Source organism: Phytophthora cinnamomi, assembly GCF_018691715.1.
Source record: "Phytophthora cinnamomi strain GKB4 chromosome Unknown Contig53, whole genome shotgun sequence".
Taxonomy (NCBI): Eukaryota; Oomycota; class Peronosporomycetes; order Peronosporales; family Peronosporaceae; genus Phytophthora; species Phytophthora cinnamomi.
In genome coordinates this window covers 1,896,838-1,918,375 of record NW_027150986.1, presented here as the reverse complement: position 1 = coordinate 1,918,375, position 21,538 = coordinate 1,896,838, and the positions used below count along the sequence as shown (strand labels likewise).

The 21,538-nt window shown below is 53.2% G+C and overlaps 6 protein-coding genes across 8 annotated transcripts; 1 reads left to right on the top strand and 5 right to left on the bottom strand.

The window, feature by feature from the left end:
* Nucleotides 1-58: 58 nt before the first annotated feature.
* On the bottom strand, nucleotides 59-2,025 carry IUM83_00540 (FGFR1 oncogene; the record flags this gene model as incomplete). The annotated part of the gene is made up of 4 exons (XM_067924318.1): nucleotides 59-248; nucleotides 327-598; nucleotides 664-1,060; nucleotides 1,145-2,025. The coding sequence occupies 4 exons, from the start codon at nucleotides 2,023-2,025 to the stop codon at nucleotides 59-61; spliced, it is 1,740 nt and encodes a 579-aa protein (XP_067788955.1).
* Nucleotides 2,026-2,252: 227 nt separating this feature from the next.
* IUM83_00539 (Glutathione reductase) lies at nucleotides 2,253-4,739 on the bottom strand (the record flags this gene model as incomplete). 2 transcript variants are annotated; one of them, XM_067924316.1, is made up of 2 exons in its annotated part: nucleotides 2,253-2,935; nucleotides 3,923-4,739. In XM_067924316.1, 2 exons carry the CDS (start codon nucleotides 4,737-4,739, stop codon nucleotides 2,253-2,255), a joined length of 1,500 nt encoding a protein of 499 aa, XP_067788647.1. The 2 variants fall into 2 exon arrangements, with proteins under 2 accessions (XP_067788647.1, XP_067788646.1); XM_067924317.1 differs by lacking the exon at nucleotides 3,923-4,739 and having other exon boundaries at nucleotides 2,253-2,906.
* Nucleotides 4,740-5,057: 318 nt separating this feature from the next.
* IUM83_00538 (HAD phosphatase, family IIIA) lies at nucleotides 5,058-5,961 on the top strand (the record flags this gene model as incomplete). The annotated part of the gene is made up of 4 exons (XM_067924315.1): nucleotides 5,058-5,148; nucleotides 5,264-5,529; nucleotides 5,600-5,711; nucleotides 5,801-5,961. The coding sequence occupies 4 exons, from the start codon at nucleotides 5,058-5,060 to the stop codon at nucleotides 5,959-5,961; spliced, it is 630 nt and encodes a 209-aa protein (XP_067789443.1).
* Nucleotides 5,962-6,206: 245 nt separating this feature from the next.
* Nucleotides 6,207-6,638, bottom strand: IUM83_00537 (FAM177 family; the record flags this gene model as incomplete). Its single annotated transcript, XM_067924314.1, has 1 exon — nucleotides 6,207-6,638. One exon carries the CDS (start codon nucleotides 6,636-6,638, stop codon nucleotides 6,207-6,209), a length of 432 nt encoding a protein of 143 aa, XP_067789110.1.
* Nucleotides 6,639-7,046: 408 nt separating this feature from the next.
* Nucleotides 7,047-8,579, bottom strand: IUM83_00536 (uncharacterized protein; the record flags this gene model as incomplete). Its single annotated transcript, XM_067924313.1, has 1 exon — nucleotides 7,047-8,579. One exon carries the CDS (start codon nucleotides 8,577-8,579, stop codon nucleotides 7,047-7,049), a length of 1,533 nt encoding a protein of 510 aa, XP_067789108.1.
* A 1,892-nt stretch (nucleotides 8,580-10,471) lies between these two features.
* Nucleotides 10,472-21,390, bottom strand: IUM83_00535 (Chromodomain-helicase-DNA-binding protein 9; the record flags this gene model as incomplete). Of its 2 annotated transcripts, none has more annotated exons than XM_067924312.1 (5): nucleotides 10,472-11,327; nucleotides 11,382-17,293; nucleotides 17,379-17,701; nucleotides 17,859-17,941; nucleotides 20,624-21,390. In XM_067924312.1, the coding sequence occupies 5 exons, from the start codon at nucleotides 21,388-21,390 to the stop codon at nucleotides 10,472-10,474; spliced, it is 7,941 nt and encodes a 2,646-aa protein (XP_067788551.1). The 2 variants fall into 2 exon arrangements, with proteins under 2 accessions (XP_067788551.1, XP_067788550.1); XM_067924311.1 differs by having other exon boundaries at nucleotides 17,379-17,695.
* Between the last annotated feature and the right edge of the window lie 148 nt (nucleotides 21,391-21,538).

Here is a 21,538-nt window from a genome sequence, read left to right as displayed (position 1 = left end):
GAGTTTTCACTATCGTCATGCGTTTAGTTTATTTGGTGACATCACTCTAGTTAGCGTGTTACCACCCTCCCTTCTCAACTTCTTCGATGTAGTCGTAGCTATTCAACGCATCTTCACTATCAACCCGGGTATCGTTTCGAAGTGTGCTAGGTGGCCCTATCTCTGCCGCTGACGTGGCTGCTCCATCTTCGCTTTCATCTTCCTTATCCGAGAGCTCTGGCATGGACTCCATCTCCTCCGAAATCTCGCTGGAGGAAGCAACATACATTCGGTCAGCACCGTGCAGCGTATTTTTGAAGTACTACGGCAATAGGCGCGCTTCGTACCTGGCAATTTCATCCTCTTCTTCGAAGTCGCTGCTTCCGTATCCATCGTCATCACCCTCTTGATCGTCTTGGCTTTTGTTTGCTGGTGGCTCGCTCTCTGCGTCGTTGTCCTCTTCCGCTTTGCCGATCCCTCCGCTACTTACCAAACTATCCTGCTCTTGGAGCTCCATTTGCAATGACTTTTTCAACTGCTGGAGAGTGCCTGTGTCGTCTTCCGCCTCCATGGCTTGTAATGCAGCATCTAGCTTCCGTAGCCGTTCTGCCTCTTCCTCCTACATTAGACAAACAGAAACAGTTAGGTCTCGACAAAATCCCCGAATATCTCGATTGCTCTTACTGCATCGAAATCGTCCTCTGTATCTCCAGCATTGGTTCCATGTGATGTACCAACCAGAGGTGGCAAGGACGGTAGCTTTGCGGGTGCTGGAGGAGGTGCGGCCAATGACACGGAGTCCTCATCATTACTTTCGTCATCCCTGTTTTGACCCTCGTCTTGGCCATCGTCCCCTGGGAACTTCCCTTGCTGCCGTTCCGAGTAGAGATCAGTGGGTTGCGCGATAGCTTGGGGACGATAGTCTTGGCTCTCCTCATTCTCATAGTTTGTAAAATTTGATTCCTCCAGTTCGGACCCGCTTGGCACCTCTTCCGCCATGCTCTCTTCGATCTCTGCGCTACTCTCAGCCTCTTCCTCTTTACCTTCGTCCTTATCGACTTCTTTCGTTTCTGCCTCGATTCTGTCAGACTCTGTTGCAGGTGGCAAGTTATCATCTCGTTTATATGGCTGAACCGCTGGTGCTGCTACATCAACTGCGGTACACCTTTCCAACTTCAAAACGGCATATTCGATGGTATCCCTGTTCTGACCCTCGTCTTGGCCATCGTCCCCTGGGAACTTCCCTTGCTCCCGTTCCGAGTAGAGATCGGTGGGTTGCTCGATAACTTGGGGACAATAGTCTTGGCTCTCCTCGTCCTCATAGTTTGTAAAATTTGATTCCTCCAGTTCGGACCCGCTTGGCACCTCTTCCGCCATGCTCTCTTCGATCTCTGCGCTACTCTCAGCCTCTTCCTCTTTACCTTCGTCCTTATCGACTTCTTCCGTTTCTGCCTCGATTCTGTCAGACTCTTTTGCAGGTGGCAAGTTAGCATCTCGTTTATATGGCTGAACCGCTGGTGCTGCTACATCAGCAACAGTAGTTTCTTCACCGCTTTCTCCTTCGTCGTCATATTTACCACGCTTCAGGGTCGTCACTGACGCAACAGACACAGCACTCTGCTCACTTCCAAGCACCCTGGACTCTATGAGCTGAAATAGTGCCGGCTTGACCGACGAGTTGCTACTTGTCAATCCGAGCTTATCAACTATCCGTGCTGTGTTATATTGCTCATCTTCTGCATTGGTCTCGGCAAGAAGCACTCGCAGTGCGTGTTCCCAGTGGAAAAATTGCAGACACTCGGCAATCAGCGCCAAAGCCATCGTCCTGGTCTCAATGGGAAAGTCGCTCAACTTCGGGACCGTGGGGTCATTCGTTTTCGCGAACCCCTCACGCTCATGCATAACCTCAAATACTGCGGCGCGCAGTTCTGCCTTCAACTTGGCGAGGACGCCCTGGCTTGTCAAGACCTGAGTTACCTGCTCCTTGAGCGCCAGCTCCTCCGCCGTGGGCGTGGGGTGCGACAGCGTTGGCAGCACGGACATCATGAGTATTTTGTCCCTATCGGCACAACTCTTCAAACAGTCACCGCTGGCAGCGACCAATTCCAGTCGAAACGGACAGAAAAAATGTTCTACGTATCAACAAGGATGCAGTCGATCTTGTTGATACGTTTATCTGTTCTTTGCGATAACTCTCTGTACACGCACCGGGCTGTTCGGCGCAGCCTCCTTGAAAGGAAAGACTATTACGCTGCGACGGCCTCCGCGCAGCGTCATGATCTGGCTGCGACGAGAGCATCACCATCCGCACAAATGTCGTCGTAGAGGCGCTCGAAGCCCTGTGCCGTGAATGGTGTGAAGCCTGCAGCGTACGTCCAGAGGCATGTGCAAAGCTCGTCAATTTCGCGAGATGACGCGTCCGAATGGTGCCGCTCCTCCTTGTCTTGGTGTTGCGTTACGATGCGATCAATCTCTTCCCCAATGGTACTAACATACTTGAAAACCTTTTCAACAACAGTCTCGTCCTTTTGGTTCCGGGACCAGTCGGCCATTATCTTCATCTTTTTGAGGACTTGCCGGATTTCGCGCAGTTTCTTGTTTGGTTTCCACTTTTCATTGCATTCGTCGGTTGAAAGCAGTGGCAATGGGGCCGCATCTTCTACAGCATTCGCCACCACTGCTGAGGTCTCTGAATCGGTCTTAGGCTGGTCATTGCGTCGGTGTTCTTTCTTTCGCTTCTCTTTCTTACTCGGAGTTTCACTGCTGTTATTGCGATGCTTCTTTCGTGATGACGCCCGATCTTCATCCTCGGCCGAGGATGATCGCCTCTTATGCCGAGAGGATGTCGACTGCGCCGGTGACGCCCCGCCAATTTCTCCTTCTTCTGGCTCATTATCAACAGCATTCGCTTGCACAGGAGATCTCATGGCCGGCGTTTTGTGGTGCCGCCCGGCATCTGATCCATTAGACGTGGCAGTACCGTTGTTAAGCCCAATGTGCCTGCGACTAGCTGGGTCTTCCCCATTTTGTTGCCGTGCGGCGAATCGCTCTGCAGCACGTGCCATTCGACCTCCTCCAGTAGCCGGAACAGCGGGGATTGATGCTGTAACACCAGCGATGGGACCCCCACCATGGATGATGGCACTAAACTGTGCACCCAATGACTGATTCAAGTTGGCGCCAGCAGAACCCAATGAAGTAGCGAGTTGGACGATACGCGGATCGCCAGCGTCCACATCAGGGGGAGGTAATCTCTTCAATAGGTTTTCCGCACGCTTCTTTAAACGCTCGCCTTTCAGAGCCCGTTGCCCTTGAAAATGAAGCAAATCGTCGTTCAGGATGTCCTCCCAACCTCCAAATCCATGGACGTAGACACCAAGAAGCAGAGCTGCATCCTTGCGTTGTGTCCAGTCGTGTTCTTTTTCAGCCCAAGTCCAATTTGGTAAGTCTCGGGTGTGAACTCCCAAGACAGAGAGATCGCTTTGTTTCGCCACTAATACATATGCTCCTTGAGCATTCACCTGTGCATTCCCTGAAGAACAGCCGGCAGTCCGCAAGGCGCGTTGAACTGCGACCCGGAGTTTGAGATTCTCATATAGGCGTTCAATAATTTGTGACGATCGTGCCTCAACCTCGGCGATCTTGATGTTATCATGCGGTGGCCGTGCCTCAACCGCTCGCTTGGCTTTCTGAGCGACGTCGTTTGCAAGAGTATGCAGCCGATCAGTAGCGATCCTGGTAGTAGATTGCAGATTCGATCGCTCGATAAAGTTGGGCATCTTGTACTCGTCCGCGAAATTTGCAGCTGTCGGGTAGAGACCTACATCGGTCAGATCCCCGTAGCGAAGCATTGCACGAAGCATCGCGCGAACCACCTTTCCGTCAACAGCAGGCGTCGATGACTTGCTAACGCTGCTACTATATCCATCGCCTCCTGTGTCACCTCCATGGTCACTGCTGCTACTGTTCCCTGTAGCCATCCCCACAGAGCTTGTTGCAGTCATGGGCTTCGTAACAGTTTTATTCGTCATCACCGACACCGGCGGCACCGTGGTGCTCCCAGTAGTCGAGCTAGCCGGCTTCTTCGCCTTGACACTTGTGGTCCTGCGTCCATTAAGTTTCATCGCCAACCTGTCGTGCGCCGATACCGGTTTCCTCTTTATTGGCAGTCGTCCCGCCGCCCCGAACTGGCCCAATGGTCCACCCACAGCCATCGGTGCGCCACTGTTCACCACAGCTTCGGCTTCCGGGGACCTCACCGGTGACCCTCTCGGCGGTGGAGGGCTCGACCTCGCGGCCGGGGTGCCCAGCGGCTTCTTCCTCTTATCCCTCAAGTCCCTCTGGATCTCCTCAATGGTGCGTCGGTCTCGCTTGCGGGTGCCCAGCGGCATCATCGACTCCGTCTCTGCAGCTTTGAATCTCGCCGCTGCTCGCGTCGAGTTCACGTTCAGGCTCTCGGTTGTAGCCGCAAGTCCGTGCGGGCGGGGGGCAGACAGTGCCGGGCCCGTGCTGTTAGCGGGGTAGCCGTGGCCCGTGCGGCTGGCGATGCCTCCATGAGGAGCGGCGAGTTTGGCGCCGTTGGCGTCAGTGCCGGCGTTGGCGTTCTCGGCCTCGGCCTCATCCTCCGACTCGGAGTCAGACGAGGAGGAGGACGACGAGGAGCCCGAGCTGGAGGAGGACGAGTCGTCGTCGGAGCTCGAGTTCTCGGCCTTGTCCTCCTCCTCCTCCTGTATGTGCGTTTCCTGCGGGTTCTCGGCCATTATGAGGCTTTAGGGGCTGGTGGAGGCTGGAATAGGTAGCTGAGACGCAGGGCAACCACGTCGCGGCGGAAGAACAGCTGCAGGGGGCGCGGCCGGGGAGCTACAGCGCCGTCGAGCGGAGGGAGCGATACCAGCTCTGGCGTCTTGCGGGTGACGGAGAGCGAGTATTTCTGAGCTCGTCACTGGCTGCCGAAACGGCCTCGGCTCTCCATTGGTGGAAAATGACGGTTATTGACGAATCATGGATTTAACTGATGATGCCGCGACACCATTGGTCGGAATGCGAAGCCATTGTGGTTTGAGGCGAGCGCGACCACCATGAAAGGACTCAATCTCGGCGGCGTGGTGGAGTTCTGCCGCGTGCTGACGCGCCAGCCGCAGCTCCTGCTGCCGCAATTGTCCGTTAAAGGTAAAATCCGCTCTCTCGTCGTTAAATGCATGCGAAAATAGTGAAGATTTGACAACTGTGCACGGCGTAATTCTGCGTGTATGTTCGTGCTCTCCTGCTCGTATCGCTGCTTCAGACGTGACGGAGGTGCCGTTCCAGACGCTGCGCGACCGTGGATTCCGCGGCGTTATATTCGACAAGGACAACACATTGACGGTGCCGCACAAATTGGAGATTGCGCCGCATCTCGAGTCGTCACTGGCTGAATGTCGCCGCGTTTTTGGGGACTCCGGCGTCGTGATCTTCTCCAACTCGGCGGGATCCACGGACGATAAGGACGGTGTGGAAGCCAAGAAGATCGAGGAAGGACTCAACGTGGCTGTGTTGCGCCACAACCAGAAGGTAGGAAGCGGGTATAGTGCTAATGTTTGGAGAAGTCTGGGGCTGAACTTTTGAGGGTGCCGTGGTGCAGAAACCTGGAGGCATCGCATTTGTCAAGAAACACTTCGGTGAAGTGGATCCAGAGACGCTTGTCATTATTGGAGACCGGTACTCCACAGACGTGCTTTTTGGCAATCTCAACGGTGCGCTTTAGTTGTTTTGGATGCTCCTGTTGCGAGCGTTGTCCAGCGCCACGAGGTGATGACCAACGCTCTCGCTTTGTGTTGTTTAGGACTCCTGGCAATCCGCACTGAGCAGTTCACCCCTGAAAGTGAGAGTGTCGTGAATCGACAGCTGCAACGCATCGAGAAGGCAGCTGTGCGAATGTTAGTGCGCGCTGGAGTAAAACCGCCAACACATCCACTTTGGGATAACTTTGACGGCAAGGAGTAAAGCCGCAGCTCCATGGTAGACGAAAAAAAAACACTTATTCACAACAGTGCAGGCGATTTCTAGATGTGTCATGTTGTAAATTCGTGTTGCTAGCCACCGACGATATTGTGTGGTTTGTTGATGATAGGACGGTACGCCTCTAACATCATCCTAAATGATCGATAGTTGAAACGAAGCGATAATACGCATACCAAGCGTTGAACGTAGAAGCACTTCCAGATTTAAAATGCTGGCTACGTATTTGCCTACACTGTGGAGGATGATTCTTCATCTTGCTCGAGTGCACCGGTCTCTAGTTCCTGCAGTTTACGTTGTTCTGCTTCCAGAAGTTGTTCGAGGCGAAGTTGGCGACGCTGTCGCTTTTCAAGTTGACGCTGCTGTTTTTCCGCCTCCTCGCGTTCCTGAGCGTCGAGGACCCACTGGTACTTCGATTGTGTAAGCCCAAGGAAGTTTGCGAGCACTTCGCCCGCAAAGTCCATGCCGTCGGACGTCTTGGCACCGGACCAGCAGATCCATTCCCAAGCTACCCGTGGCACTTCCACGTAGATGGAAGTTGCTCGGTTGTAACCCTCATCTGGTTGAGCGTAATTATCTTCGGATTGATCGCTCGGCTTGCTCAAGGTTGCTTGCTGCTCGGCATCGTCGCTCTTCTCTTGATTCCTCTCTAGAGCAGTCATGTTACTTGTTATGGCTGTCCTGGGCAATGAGAACGATGAAAGAGGCTCGCTCAATAAGCCACTGTTCCAACCAGCAGTCGTGAAACCACAGCAGCGAGTAACGGCTGTTTGAAGTTGATTGGCCGAGAACTTCAACGTTGCTTCAACCGTCGACCTGCGATTCGCAGCCACAGCTTGACTATCTGTCAGTTAAGCAATCGGACGGAGATTTGAGAAGCTGAGAGGCACACAAGCTGTCTCTTGAACGACATAGGAAGCAATTGATTTTATTAACCAAGAGAAAGCTGCTTCTACTCGCTACTTTGGTGTCGCTCTGCTAGCCCAGGTCACGCCACGATACACGCTCGATAATAAATAGCTGTAGAGCCCAGAAACGAAAGAAACGAACCCTGCCACCTTGCTACCACTTCACATAATAGAGCAGATCTCTCCTTGGCGCTCGCTGTAAATCGACCCACTGCTGCTCGAGTCCGCAGCGCTGACAAACTCGTTCAGGTTCTTCATCGCCACCGCTACGTTGCTCATGAAGTACGGCCGCCAGATCTTGCGGTACATGAATTTTGCCGAGAACGGCAACATGCCCTGAATGCTGCGCTGTTCAGTGTCACCACCCCAGATCTTGCTTCGCTCCACAATCCAAGGCACTACCACACGCTTGGCACGGATAGCACGGAATACCCGAGGCATGATGTGTGTCCGGAAAGCGCGCTCCGTGAACGCAGCGCTCATGGCAGAGTGCAGAGTCGTCTCCTCCATGTTGAGAGCCGCATGCAGCGTTCGATTAAGCTGGCGGATCTCAGTTTGCAGTACCTGGAGACGTAGCAACCAAGACGATGCACTGCATGCTCCACTCACACACAACGCCCGCTCCAATTGCTGTATCTGCGTCAGCATCTGCAAGATATCCTGATACACGTCCAAAATCTGCTGCTTGGTCGTCACGGGCAGATTCAACAGCGGTAGCAAGACAGACGCCTTCACCTCGTGTTGGCACTGCAAGTACTCCACAAAGTACTCTTTGAACCATAGGAAAAACTCCGCCACGTGGGTCTCCAGTGCCAGCGTGTGCGAAGCTTCCGGTTTCGACCGTGTTTGTGACTGCTCTAAGAACCGATCCATCACGAACAGAGCGTGGCGGATCGGTTCGTGGATCCCCAGCAGGAACTTGGCGCTCCAACTCCAGTCCGTTTGCTCCGAGAACACGGCGCTGAAAATGATGCTGCCGTTGTGGGATGAAGGAGGAGGCACCGCGAGGCTTTTCAAGCTGAGGTCCTTCTTGTCCGTCTTGGCGTTACCATTGCCGTTCGCGTTCTTCTTGGTGTTGGGGAACACGATCTCCGGCGTCTTGGTTCGCTTCAGCTGGCCTGGTCGCTGATTCACCATCGACGACGCGAGGCTGCTGATGTCGTCGTCGCTGTCTTCGCAGCTGAGTTCGGTGATTCTGTCTGCGCGGCTGATGGGTGACATGATTTCTTCCGGCTCGGTGTCCGCCGTGGATGGGCCTTGGTCGCTGGCCCCGCTGCTGCGCGAGGACTTGTCCGAGCTACCCTCGGGCTCCAGCCCCAGCGCGAGGCTGCGGTCGTCCCAGATGTTGACGAGTCTCGCGCGCTTCGAGTCCTCGCCGTAGTCGGCGCGGAAGTCCGACATGGTGGTCACCACGTGCGCCACCTGCGCAATGTCGACGAGCGGGCCCGTGGCCAGCCGCTTCTTGAATCTGCGGGACGTGGCCGAGGCCGGCGAGCTGCTGAACTTGCTGGACCTGGCGCGGCGCCGCAGCGCGGCGTCCTCCTCCTCCGTGGGGCCCCAAATGTTGCGGTAGAACTCGCAGGGCAGCGCCATCTTGTGCTTCACCTTCTCCCGGTCGTGCAGCGCCACGCTTTGGTACGAGCTGGCCCCGTTCTCGCCGCGCTTGTTGTGGTAAAACGAGATGGAAAGTGGCATCGCGTCGGTGCGATGCGTACGTAGGAGCTGATTTGGCGGGCTCCGTTCTTTAAATTATTTTCCGAGCTCTGCTGCTCTGCTGCCTGCCGGTGGTTGGGCGCTAGCGCACTCGAGTGTGTGGCGTGTGTCTCTTGGCGAGCCAATTGCCGAGTGCGACGGGGACTATCTTGGGCGGGCGAAACGCAGTTGGGATCGTACCAGGCGAAGCGCTCGGCGCGTAGTTGCCGAGGGTCTTCGCCGGTGAGAGACGGAGCAGCGGGGCTACTTGCTTGCTGCTTGCAGGCAGTTGGTGGCGACGAGGCTCAGTTTCGCTGACGAGACTCAGCCACTTCGCACTTTGCGGCAAGGTCGTTTCGCGCGGGTTGCCGGCAGGGGAAAGCAAGTGCCCTTCCGAGCAGGACAAGTCCGAGGGCAAGTTGGGGAATGGGACCGGCATAGGGGAGAGGAGAGCCGCACAAGCTGATACTTCGTATCACAAACCGAGCCTCGACCATTAAAGTTCGCGGCCGGGCTTACCCTTTGCGCTATGCAGATGGCTTCCGGCGTAACATCCCGAGCCCAAAACTGGCCTGAAGCGTTAGCTATATGACAGCGAAGGGCGCCGTTAAGCGCGCAAATCGAGCCCGAGACCTGCCCTGGCAGAGGCAAGCAGCAGGCGACCGTCTCTCCCGAGCCTCGCCAATTCAAGGTTGGATGCCCCTGCGATACATGACGACCGAGGTGTCAGCCTTAGCTGTAGGCCGTCAGTTTCGAAGTGAGGGGGACTGCAGTGGCGGTGCCACGCGTCCTCCTCCTCCTCTTACATCCCTCGGCAGGTTGTGTGTGGTGCACACAAGTAGGTGACCTGTACTTTTCCTATTGGCTAATTTAATAGTATATTAAGACCCAATTAGAGTGCATCATATCTTCCTATCATAACGACATCATAACACGAGGGCATTGCCCTCGCCCGTCAACCGGCAGTTCAACCTGCACGAGCGGGTTCTACGGATGCCCGAGTTCAACATCGAATCCCGTCTGACCCAATCAGAAAGCGCGTTAAACCGTAGAACGGATAAGATGTGAGTTTTTTAGGCTCATTTCAGATTTTCAGCGGCGATCTTAGCGGCTCATCCATGGCAACGGCAACAACTCGGTGAGTCAAGCGCAGCAGAAAAATTGGCCGCGGTTAGCGCCAGCACCAAGCATGGTATGGTAGCGGTGGCAATCGCTTGTCAAGGCGGATGCATCTGCATCTGCTGCTGCCGCCGCCGCCAGCCGGTGACGTCTCTGCTCAGCGCGACACTTGTTGACGCGATATGTCCTCCAGCCCGGATTGACAAGTCCCGGTGGGGAAAGCGCCTTGTCCACCGCGTTACTGCCAGCAGCTCGGGCTGGGCTGGCGTGCCACGCGTGCAGTTTGGCGGGTGCGTAATGCGCGCAAGTTCAGCGGTCATCGCGCGTGACGGCCCTGGCGACCGCGCTGGGCACTTGACAGCGTTGAAATTGGACCACGATTTTCCCGCAGACACCCTCTTCAAGGCTCGATGGATGCCCCCCATCTTCATTCTGGAAACTTGTTCCCCATCGTTTCGGTGGTGGCAACTTGCCACTCGCAAGTACGAGCGCAAAGATCTAGGACAAGTAGCAAGTTGCGCTGGATCATGAAAAATAAAAAAAGATGTTCATAGCCTGGCTCCGGGTTGCGGCGCAACTTGCGCTGTCTTGCAGGTACTGACTGTATCAAGTGCTGCACGCATAGAGATCGGCCGCCTTTTTTTTAGGCGTTATCAAAACGTATTTGGTTTTCAGCTAGAGCTTGTGGCAGATTGCAATGCACCGGTCCGTATAGATCTATTCCACCCAAAGTCGCATTACCATATATTGCTCGAGTCTTCAGTCCTGTGCTCTACTTACTCGTCCGTGGAGACGCCGCTATCCGAGTCGGCGTCCATGTGCGGCGAAATCCCGTGAGGCGTGCCATTAGCTTTGGGTCGAGACTTATTCCGCGGCATGCTCAGGCGGTTCTTCTTCGCCTTCTTGCGCTTCGGGGTGGTTGGCGCCTCGGTTGCGTCGCTGAGCTCTGCCTTGCCGCCGTTGCTCTTCTTCGTCGCCGAGGGTTTAGTCGTCTTGGCAGAATCGTTTGACGTGGCTGAATTGGCCGCGGGCTTCTTCAATACTGTAGTTTTAGCCTTAGGTGCCGGTACGTGGGTCGGAGGCATCGGCTTCGCTGCGGCTGACCCATCGCAGACGCTGCAGACCCACGTCTTTGCCATACGAGCCGCGTGGCGCTCCGACATGTTAACGCACTTCGGGTGAAACTTGGTGCTGCATGAGGAGCACACCAGCGTGAGCGACGCGTCCTCCTCGCTAGCATTGCACACGCACACACGAGTCGGCTCCTTGCGCGCAGCTGCATGCGGCTTGCAGTACAGGGCGTACGTCGTGCCATCAATTTCGCCGCCGCTCTCGACGGCACAGCGCAGGTGGTAATTGCGCCGGCATTTCGCCACAACGCAGCCCACGGTGGCGCCGAATTTGTGGCAACTAGTGCACTTGAGCTGACGCCCGCGCTTGATGGCCTTCGGCAAGTTCATGATAAGTCCATCCGCTTTCACGTACACCTCTGGTGAGTGTACGGCACAGTTCAAGTGAACGTACACAGACTCATTGGGCTTGTCCGCATATTTTAACCGCACTGGGGCCTCGATAAATGGTCCCTCCAAAGCCATATCAGCAGTAGCAGTTCCCGTTGAGTCAGCACTCGCACTTGAGCCCCCATTGCGCGCACCCTTTTTGGACGAGGACGATGCCGGCAACGACCCATGGCTATCCACGCCTCCTCCCATTACGTTTCCACGGTGGCACAACGCGCAGATCTTCGTTTTCGTGATCACCTTGTCCACACCATCAGGATGAGTGGACTTGTTTTTCTTCGTGCCAGAGCTACTCGCCCTTTTCGGAGATGACGTGCGCTTGCGTTTGCTGCTCGACCTGTCTGTCGATGCGTCCCCATCAAGCTCGTCATTCTCGTCGAGGGGGATCTGTTGCGGAACTTCCAACCGTTGCTGAGCTGCCGCGGCAGCAAGCGCCGCGCCAGCCCGATGCGTGGATGTTGATTGAGATAAATTTCCTCCAGCACGTTGTGGTGGCTTTTTCCCGTCGAGATGGTTCGCGCAAATCATGAGGTTTTTTGAAAGCCTAATGAATTTGTCCGCTGATGGAATGCACTCCGGGTGGAAAGCTTGCGAGCAGTGAATGCAACTCACCACGTGCGTCTTCACATCATCCTTTTTCTTCTTGTTTTTGGGGGCAGATTCCTTCTTACTGGCGTGGGAGCAAGCGTGGCAAAAGTGACTCGGGCAGCGAAAGCGCTTCTTGCCGACCCACTCGACGCGAGAGTTCTTAGCAAGGCAGCCCTTGTGGTAAAATCTTCCACACTTGGCTACCGAGCATTGAGTGACACCAAACTCGACACCCATTTCACCGACCTGCTTGCAAATCAAGCACATATGACGACCCTCTGCACAATCCGGGCACAACCACTGCTCGTCGTTCGGCTCGTCTTTCATCCCCACGCACTCTAGATGGAATGAGCGATGACACGGACCATCGCACAGCAAAATCAACCCGCCATCGCCACAAAGAGTGCACAGATCGTCGCTGTCGTTAATAGCGCCGGCCTGAAAAAGGGCAGTAGGAGGCTTCCCGCCTTCAGTTCTCGGGTGTTTAGGAGGACGGCCACGCTGTTTACTCCCTCTCTTCTTTGCTGAAGTATCGCCGTATGCTTCGTCCTCGCTGCTTGCCGCCCTGCTGCCCGTAGGTGTGCTTCTCCTTCGTCGTTTCCTCTTCGGGGTGTCGAAGTCCTCATCCTGGAACAAATTCGTCCTGGGCGGCGCTAGCCGACAGCTGCGAACCCGTGATTTTTCTAGCTTCGACAAGTATCCCTTCACGAGATCAATCTGTTCGCTGGAGAACTCGTCGCGGTACTTTGAGCTTACAGTACTCAGCACCTGGATAGCAATATCATATTCGTGTTGGATATCTCTGATTCCCACGCGACCGTCGTCCGCACTGCTACCAGAACTCATTTCAGTGACCAAGCTGGTGAGAGCAATGTCCAGGTTGCTAATAAACTTAATTTTGGCCTGACGAGAACTGACAGCGCTGCCATCTTCCAGCTTCAAACTCAGCATCTCGACCGACACAGCACCTGGGAGCACCTTCTCCCAGAAGTTGGGGTCATCCACAGATAACTCACCGGTCGATCCCTCTGCAACAAAAGACGAACGGTCTACCGCCATTCCACCAAGTGATTTGCGTTTGTTTGTCTTCATCGGTGACTTTCTCTGTCGAGGTGACGTCAGTCCACCCGCATTATCCGTCCCCTTGTTCGCATTAGATCCGCCACCTACTACCATGACACGAGCGTTTTCCTTCAAAATAGTCTCAATATCGCGCTCGGCAAACTCTTTAGATGCCGTATCGTCCTCCTCCATAAGGGCGTACGCCCCTCGTTTCAACAGTTCCACAAGCTGCTCTGCTGACGGCTTCGTGGTCTGTGAGTTGTCATAATTTTCATTGAAGGATGCCGTACCCAGGACCGCATGTTCAAGGCCAAGCTTTCGTGAAGCACGATCAAACATTTCGCTCTCGTACGTGTTGCGTGTCACCAACCGATAAATTTGCACGCTTTTCTTCTGACCGATACGGTGGCAACGTGACTGAGCCTGCAAATCATTCATGGGGTTCCAGTCGCTATCGAAGATAATCACTGTATCAGCAGCGATGAGATTGATGCCAACGCCTCCAGCTTTCGTGCTCAAAAGGAACACAAAAGATTTGGAGTGTGGGCGAGAGAAGCGATCGATTGCGCTCTGGCGCATACTTCCTCCAGTGGAACCGTCCAATCGCTCATAGACAAAAGAATTCGCCTCGCAGTAGCGCTCCAGCAAGTCTAACTGCTTCAGAAACTGACTGAAAATCAAAATCTTGTGACCATCGCGCTTCAACTTCGGAATCAACTTCGACACAAGCATCATCTTACCGGAGCACTCAATCGTTTTCTCCATTACTTGAGAAGGGGTTGGGTGGCTACCGAGTTCCTCCAGTTCTCGTTCTTCAACGCCCTTGATGAGGAATGGATGGTTGCAGCACTTTCGCAGTTGCAGTTGAATGTTGTTCAGCGTGGGCAAGCCATTCTTTGTGCCGCGGTACAAAAAGCTCTTGTTTTTGTCGTAGATGGCTCTGTAGTATTGCTTCTGCAGAGTTGTAAGCTCCACAGAAATAATCGTTTCTTCTTTGGGTGGGATGCTTTTCTCGACATCTTCTTTCACGCGCCTCAAAATGTAAGGAGCCAATAACTGCTGAAGCTTGACAACTTGCTCCTGAGAATGCAGTTTTCCAAAACTCGCGTTAAATTCTTCAAGGCTCGCGAATTTGACCGGTTCCAAATAATTGAGCAGGACCCACAGCTCCTGGGTATTGTTTTGCAATGGTGTGCCAGTAAGCAATACCTTGCGATCCACATGGAGTACACGCATCATTTTTAGCACGCGGGATCCAGCACTCTTCAAACGATGGGCCTCATCCACCACAACAAGACGCCAGTGAATATGTTCGAACTCTTCGAAGTCCGCCAAAATAGTCTCGAACGTGGTCAGCAAGATGTGGAACTTGAAAATTGAGTTGCCCAGTCCAGGATAATACCATTCCTGATTACGAATGACAGCTCGCATGTCTTTAGCGTTAAACTTGGTGGTACGATCTCCGATATCGTGATACACGCACACGTTAAGATCAGTCCAGCTCTCAATCTCGCGTCGCCAATGCTGGATCGTGGAAAGGGGCACAACAATCAAATACGGCCCGCGAACAGACTCCTCTGACTTCATATGCTCGAGCAGCGACACAATCTGAACTGTTTTACCCAGTCCCATTTCGTCCGCCAGAATGCACGATCGTTGAGCTTTAATGCATGAAACCATCCAATTAAGCCCTTCAACTTGATACTGTCGCAAAGTACGACCACCTTTGTATGTTGGCGATTGCTCATACGGCACAAACTCATTCGCATCCCCATGGACAGTTGAACTAGAACCATTACCGTGCGATCCACTCTTTGACGTGCTGCCGCGCTCTGGTAGGAAGCTGGCAAAATGCTCATGAGGGTCGATGCTGTTGTCGACAACGCCCGCGTACAAGTGTTGCATAGGTCCGCTCGGTGCGATGTAATTAGAGTGCTGCATCAGCGTTTGTGTTGAAGCTGATGATGCCACCTCTGGATCTGCAATTCCCACTTTGAGCATCCGTTTGTACTTGTTGTAACTGTAGTTGGCGTACTTAGAATTTTCAGAAATCGCGTCATCGGGGATTTCTTCCACACGGGTCATCGTCACTTGTTTTGCTTGGCAGTACGGAGGGTACATGAAGGCTGGTCTGGGGGAGTGGAAGTGGAAAAGAATGCTGCTGGGAGACGCGCTAATCAATCCGACAACGGCTTGGAAGGAAAGGCCCGCCACCGAGACGTTGTTCACAGCAACGAGCACATCATTCACCGAAATGGCGCCAGCCGCTTGAGCTGGGCCCATCATACCATTCGCCAGAAGCTGGAATCCTAACACTGAGACACTGTTAGTGCTGCTGATGCCGAGCCGCATTCCTAGACCGAACGGAGATCGCCCAAGCACAACGCAATACTCAGTGAAGGCCTGGAGGGTACCGAACGTGGTTGCAGGATATCTAGAATCGAAGCGAACTTCAGCACTGACTGTTTCCAGTTTCGTGGGATATCCGAGGGCCACATGCTCAACGAGTGAACTAAGCACTTCACCAACTTCTTCCTCTGGTTTCTTCTTGTGACCTCCACCCTCAGCGTCATCCTCGTCGTCGTCATTTTCCAGGGTCAGGATTCCTGGGTAAAGAGCGGGTCGATTAGGATAGCCGAGCTCAGCGTCGAAGTCAGCATCGTCATCGGAAGAATCGCCATCTTCGTCTGAATAATCCTCGTCCTCGTCATCTTTAGCAGCTTTTGGCGCGAAGTATTGCTTCGTGGTGATGTACGCGCTCGTGTACACACCACACTGCTTGAGCACATCTTTATCGGGCGTGTGGTTGTTCAACAAACAATGAAATGCGAACAGTTGCGCCTTCACTTGTTCTGCCATGTGCAGTCGTTGATAAGCGGTACTACCGTATGCCCCACCCAAAGCTTTAATGCTTCGGCTACAATCACCCTCATGTCCGTAACCCAGAGTGCAAAAACGGTCTTTTTCGCAGCACTTTTTGCCGCTTGTGCTGTTTGCTAAAGCGTACTGGTGCCGTTTAGCACAACATGGCAACTGACATGTAGTCTCACTGATTTCCTTAGCACTAGGCACGCGGCTGAACTTGAAATACCTTTGGATTTGTTCATCGTCGCCAATATCCTCCGGACGTTCCCAGGTTGAGAAGCGAACAGACATACCGACCCACTTGACCAAGAAAAATGTGGCGGCGCGATCTTTCACACTGATCGGAGCTAAGCTTTTGGTCGAGCTAGCACCTTTTGGGCTTCGTTTCTTCGTTTTCTTGTTAAACTTTCCATCACCATTGGCCCGTTCCATAAGAATGTTCGGGATATGTGTTGAAGTAGGTGCCGTCTTTTCGTCTGTGGGGTTTAAAGGGACATCGTCCCCTGTAGACACCACCTCAATGATGTTAGACTTTTTCTCCGCGATTTCCTGCTTCAAACTATCCACCTTCTTTACATACTTTGTACGTGCTCGACAATATCCGCAGTACCACTCTCCCTCGGGCAATTCGGTCAATTTTGGGGTAGCACAGTGCATGTGCACCTCGCCATCGCATCGATCGCACAACAATAGCTCTTCGCTGTGATCATTGTTACCGCAGACACAACACCCTATTTGCCAAGGTGCCCACACGTCGTAAAAGCCCTCGGCTTCTCCTCGAAACTCCTTTTGGAGGTGTTGATCTTGTTCCAGATCTCCTGTAGGTGGGAGCTTCATCCATGCCGAAGGCGTGAGTACCCAATCGTACAACCACTTCTCGAAACAGCGCAGGAGCGCATCAGCAACACGCCAGATATCGGAGCCTTCTGCATTGTAAGTCTTGCAGTTGTTAAATACCAATCGCACATCCGAGGCAAATAACGATGTAGCCGATGGTCCAATGTAATAACTTTCCCGACCAATCCGTGTAGCAACAGTTCCAAGGTCCATCGGATTTGTGATGAAATTCAGGTAGTCCGGGACCTCCTCAACATCAACTGGGTGTTCAAAGATGTCGCCGCCCGGCTCTTTCGTTAACTTCGTCACGATGCCCAACATGCGCTCCGGCAGTGCGTCGGTATTGTCCATCAAGAAATAGTCTGTCACACGCGGGAACTTCGGCTCATACGATAGCTGTTGCCGACGTTTCTCAATTTGCTCATCCAAATGGTCGGCCGGATCCACCTTGTGGTTTAAAATCTTCTCCACCGTCAATTTGTTGGCCTCTAGATCATCCACTTCATCTAACGCTTGATATCCTTCCCGTCGCAGTTTGCGATCATACACATGCACGCGGTGGAACTTCTGATACCCCTCCGGGATAAAGAGCTCCACCTCGTCGAACGTGAGCCAGTACAGATGCAAGTAAGATCGACCCAGGAATTTGCACAAGTACTCAACAAGTCCTGTAGACTCATTCACTCTTCGTCCAACAACTTGGTCCAACTGGGGGTAGCCCACGTCCTTAAAGAGAAAAAAAATAACCACCATAAAATTATCAGCCACCACCACTTCAAGTCATCTCATCAGAAAAGCCACAGTCACGTACTGTCCTCAACTGGTAGTCGAGCTGCTGTGCGCGCTTCTTCTTCTCTGCAATGGCGGCCTCTTCACCCTCCGAGACGTCGTCCTCCTCCACATACTTTACCTTCTTCGTGCGGCGCTTCCGGCGGTTGCCATCTTCGCTCTTCACTTGTTCTGCAGCTCCGTCGGGCTTCACTTGGGTCTCTGCCTTCACCTGGTTCTCTGACACGTCTGTAGCAGCGCTGACAGGGCTCGGCTCTGGCTCAGCCACGTTCACCTTCTGCTCAGCTGGCGCTGGAGACGCGGCGGGGGCTGTCTCCTGCTCACTGGGCGGGGCGGAGGCTGGCGCTACGTCAACAGCGAAGTGCCAGCAAAGTCAGTGCGTAGCAGTTAACGTAGGAGAAATGAATTGCGCTTAATAATGTCGCAGGAAGAGACTGCACACAAGACCTCGAACGCATCGGAGGCCTCTGCCACTCGTTTCTCTAGGACTACGAGGACGCACCTGGCTCGGGGGCGCCGCTCTCCATGGATTTCACAGGAGGACGCGCAGACGAAGCAACAGCGGCGGGTCTGGGGTCCACTAGGCTAGCGATGAGGCAGCCACAGGGACTGGCAGCGCGCGCTCTTCTTCGCGGGGTGTCGAACCGCGGAATGGCGCCGAGTGGTAGACCCGGAATGGAATTGTGTGGTATACACCAATGAACTGACATTGACTTGATCTCTGTATGGTGCGATTCAATGAATTGAAGAGAGACTGGTCTAAGTGCGAATTATCGCACATGGCTACAGTTGGACCATCAGCGCGAAATTGCAGCAGGTCTGCCATCGGCAGCAACGTGGTCAATGTGTGATGCCAGTCATACTGTCACATTCAGCTATGGGATCACTATAGTGTAGTGCATAGAGATTTTGTGCGGCGATTGCCTTTCGAGGATGTGGGTACTGGTAAATCGAGGATCAGATAGGGCTCAGCCGGTCGACCCATGCACTGCTGTCGCGAATGACTCGCACGTTGTTAACACTGCGTGTTGACAGATCTCGTATCGGTAGTCGCACGTGTTGAGTCATCGGAATAAAAGAGCGTATGTTCGCGGCGAATGCCTGATCAGAAGATGCTTATTGATGCTGTGCTAGGTACTACGGAAACTGGTGATTGATGAATCGACAACCAACCCACGCGGCTTCGTCCCCGGCGGCTATCGTACGCAGGCGGGAATGAAGGCATCGAGAGGACAGAGGCAATGAATTGCGATTGCACGCGCAATGATCAAGATCTTGGGGCTGGACAAGGCAGCGAGAGCCACAAGGTCGTATTTGGGCCAGTGAGCACGGTGACAGCAGGTGCAGGCAGTGTCGAACCACTATCGTGAACGCGCATCGACTGCCGACGTTGCGCAGATAAGATCCGTGTGTTAAATCATGGAATAATGCACACATCTGGCGAAGTTACCATGGAATGTGCGCGAGATTGGTAGAGGCAGCTTCATCGCAGCAAAGCTGTACGTTATTGAGATTCTCTAGCATTGCTGAGTGCTTGCTAAGTGGTTGCCAAGTGCTTACAGTGAAGGACAACAAGCGTTTGGGCTGGTCGAGCCATGACCCTAATCAGTGAGTTACTGGCAGTACGAGCGAATTCTACTCCCAACGAATACAATGGAGGAGCTAAAATCTACCGCCAGCCTATTTACCTGCGTCTCCAGCTCACTGCTTTTCGTGGGCTTATCAAGCAGTGCTGAAACCTTTTCCCATGGACTGACAACAGTACGGATGTTGCCAGACGCAGAGTTTTACGATGTGCGAAGAGTATTTCAATCGGTAACAGCCATCGTATCGTATTCGCGCGCGTTGTTAATGTTGGGAAGGCCAACAACAAACTATCATTCTAGGCGGCAAACCAAGATCACTAGTTTTTTAGTCGTCCTAACTCGTTGTTCGTTCAAAGGCTATGCTGGCTTCCGAGGAAACTTCAGCGGGTCGAAGCAGCACACCATGAACTCTTCCGGGGCCGGGGAATTAACCAAGGCGATCCGTTTGCACGTGCTGGCTTCAGGGCCCATCACCACAAACACGCGTGGAACACTCCTGGAAATGCTATCATTCTCATTGAGTGCCTCGTTCAACTTCCTCCAGTGATCTGGCTTGAAAACCTTCTTGTCACCAACAGTAGTGCTAATGCAGGCAACGATCTTTTTCCTCATGCTACTACCTCGTAGAACGGCATCGCACACAACTACTGCGTCGATTAAAGGGAAGCCGGCACAGTCAGGATGCCAATAGGTCCCAGGGGCCAACTTGGACAGGTGTCTATAGCACTCGTCCTCCGTTCTACCTTCGCACTGAACAAAATTGTCGCGCAGCTCGATCCGGTCATACCTTTGATTCGAAAAAGTCGGATCGAAGTTGACAATGACGTTCACCATTTGGACAGGATACCATTTTGTAGCATGACGGACTGCACTATGGAGGCATTGTTCGTATGCTGCGCCCCAAAATCCAGTTCGAGCCACTTGAGCAAACTTGTAGAGTTCGAAATGTTTTTCCCAGTCCATAAAACGCCCAATACGTTTAAATGCATACCCAGAGTCTACTTGGATTCGCCAACGGCGTACCTGCCAGTAGTGTTCTTCGTCGTTTACATCTATAACGTAGTGCCGCTGAATTCGATCAAGAAATTCACCAAGGCGCGAACCAGGTTGGTTTAGAGATTCTAAGTCGACCGTCCCAGCGTTTATCACCATGCTGCAAATACTGTCGATTCCATTTTTCACATCTTCGCGATTGGTGCGAAAGTTGCGGATACTTCCACCGCTATAGAAGTATTGTTCTCCCACAAGCTCAGCAATAGTTCTCTGGGATTCTTGACCAAAACCTGCCGAGCTTTTCCAGTCCACCGGTTTTGATTCTGCATATTGCAGCAGGTCGCTGTATTGCCATCCCGGTAACACCATTTCCCTAGCTGAGTCGTCAATATTGATGTCATCTTCCATTGAAGACGCAAGAAGTTGGAACGGAAGCAAACCAAACTGGCGGTCTACTTCCTGTCGGGAATAGCCATCAACAAGTACCAAAGCACCTTGAAATTCTTTCCTGTCAGGAAGCGATGAGATTTTTGCAGCCGTCAGATTTGCCTTTCGGATACAGGAGTCATTTCCTCCGTCAAGGTAGACCACTGCACTCGCTTCCGAAAACTCTCTCAAGCGTCGTACAACCATAACTTTCTTCTTCTCAACAAAAGCCAAGTAAAAACTAATAAGCATAAGAAAGCACGACTTGCCAACGCCGGCCGATCCCAGAATCACAATACGCTTTTCTCGCTTCGACAGAATCCGCATGACAAGTCCCCACAGCACAAGCTCTTCCTTCCGCACGAAATACGACGACGGAAAGCCACCGAATCCCTTCAAAAACTCGTGCAGAGTGTGTGTTGCAACTAATTTGTGCTCCATTCCCAATTTCTGACCCAGCACATCAAACAGGAACCGCAATTCCTCTGTAGATACCCTCATAGTCTCGACGTCTCCGATGGAGTGCTCTGACCGTTTTCTTTTACCAGCGATATCTGGCTCTGCCTCTACCTCGGAAGGCTTCGACGGCGTTAGGACCAGGATGTGGACGGCATTGGCTTCGCGGTCTCTGAAAATGCCAGCCAATTGGCTCATCGATGCCAAGTGACCTCTGGCCAGCATGGGTCTAGCTGGCCCCGCGTCACCGTTCTCAATGTCCTTCACCTCCGCTGCAGAAAGCCACTGGTCGTTGTCATTCTTGGCCAGATACACTCGCAGCTGAGCGGCGTTAAAGTCTCCGAAGATCTCCACAGCCTCGTTCTTGATCGTCTTCTGCAGCTCCCAGACACGGTCGGTCCCCTTGACAATCACAGGAAACGCCGTCCCAACCATCCCCACGATCAAGCACCACAACTCCATTTCGTGGAGATCATCCTCCATGGGCTGGTCCTGTTGCTCATGCTCCAGCTCATGCTCCCGCTCCTCCCCGCGCTCTTCCTCGCGGAGCTCCTCAGTCGGAGCCTCCTCCATCGTATCAAAGTCTGGTTTGCATTTTCAAATCGTGGCGCGAAAAACCTTAAGGTTTTTTATACATTTCGCCACGACGCCGATTGGCTGGCCAAGTTGAAGCAACTTTTGATTCTACTGCTGTAGGTGTTGGAGTCTGCACAAAAAATCA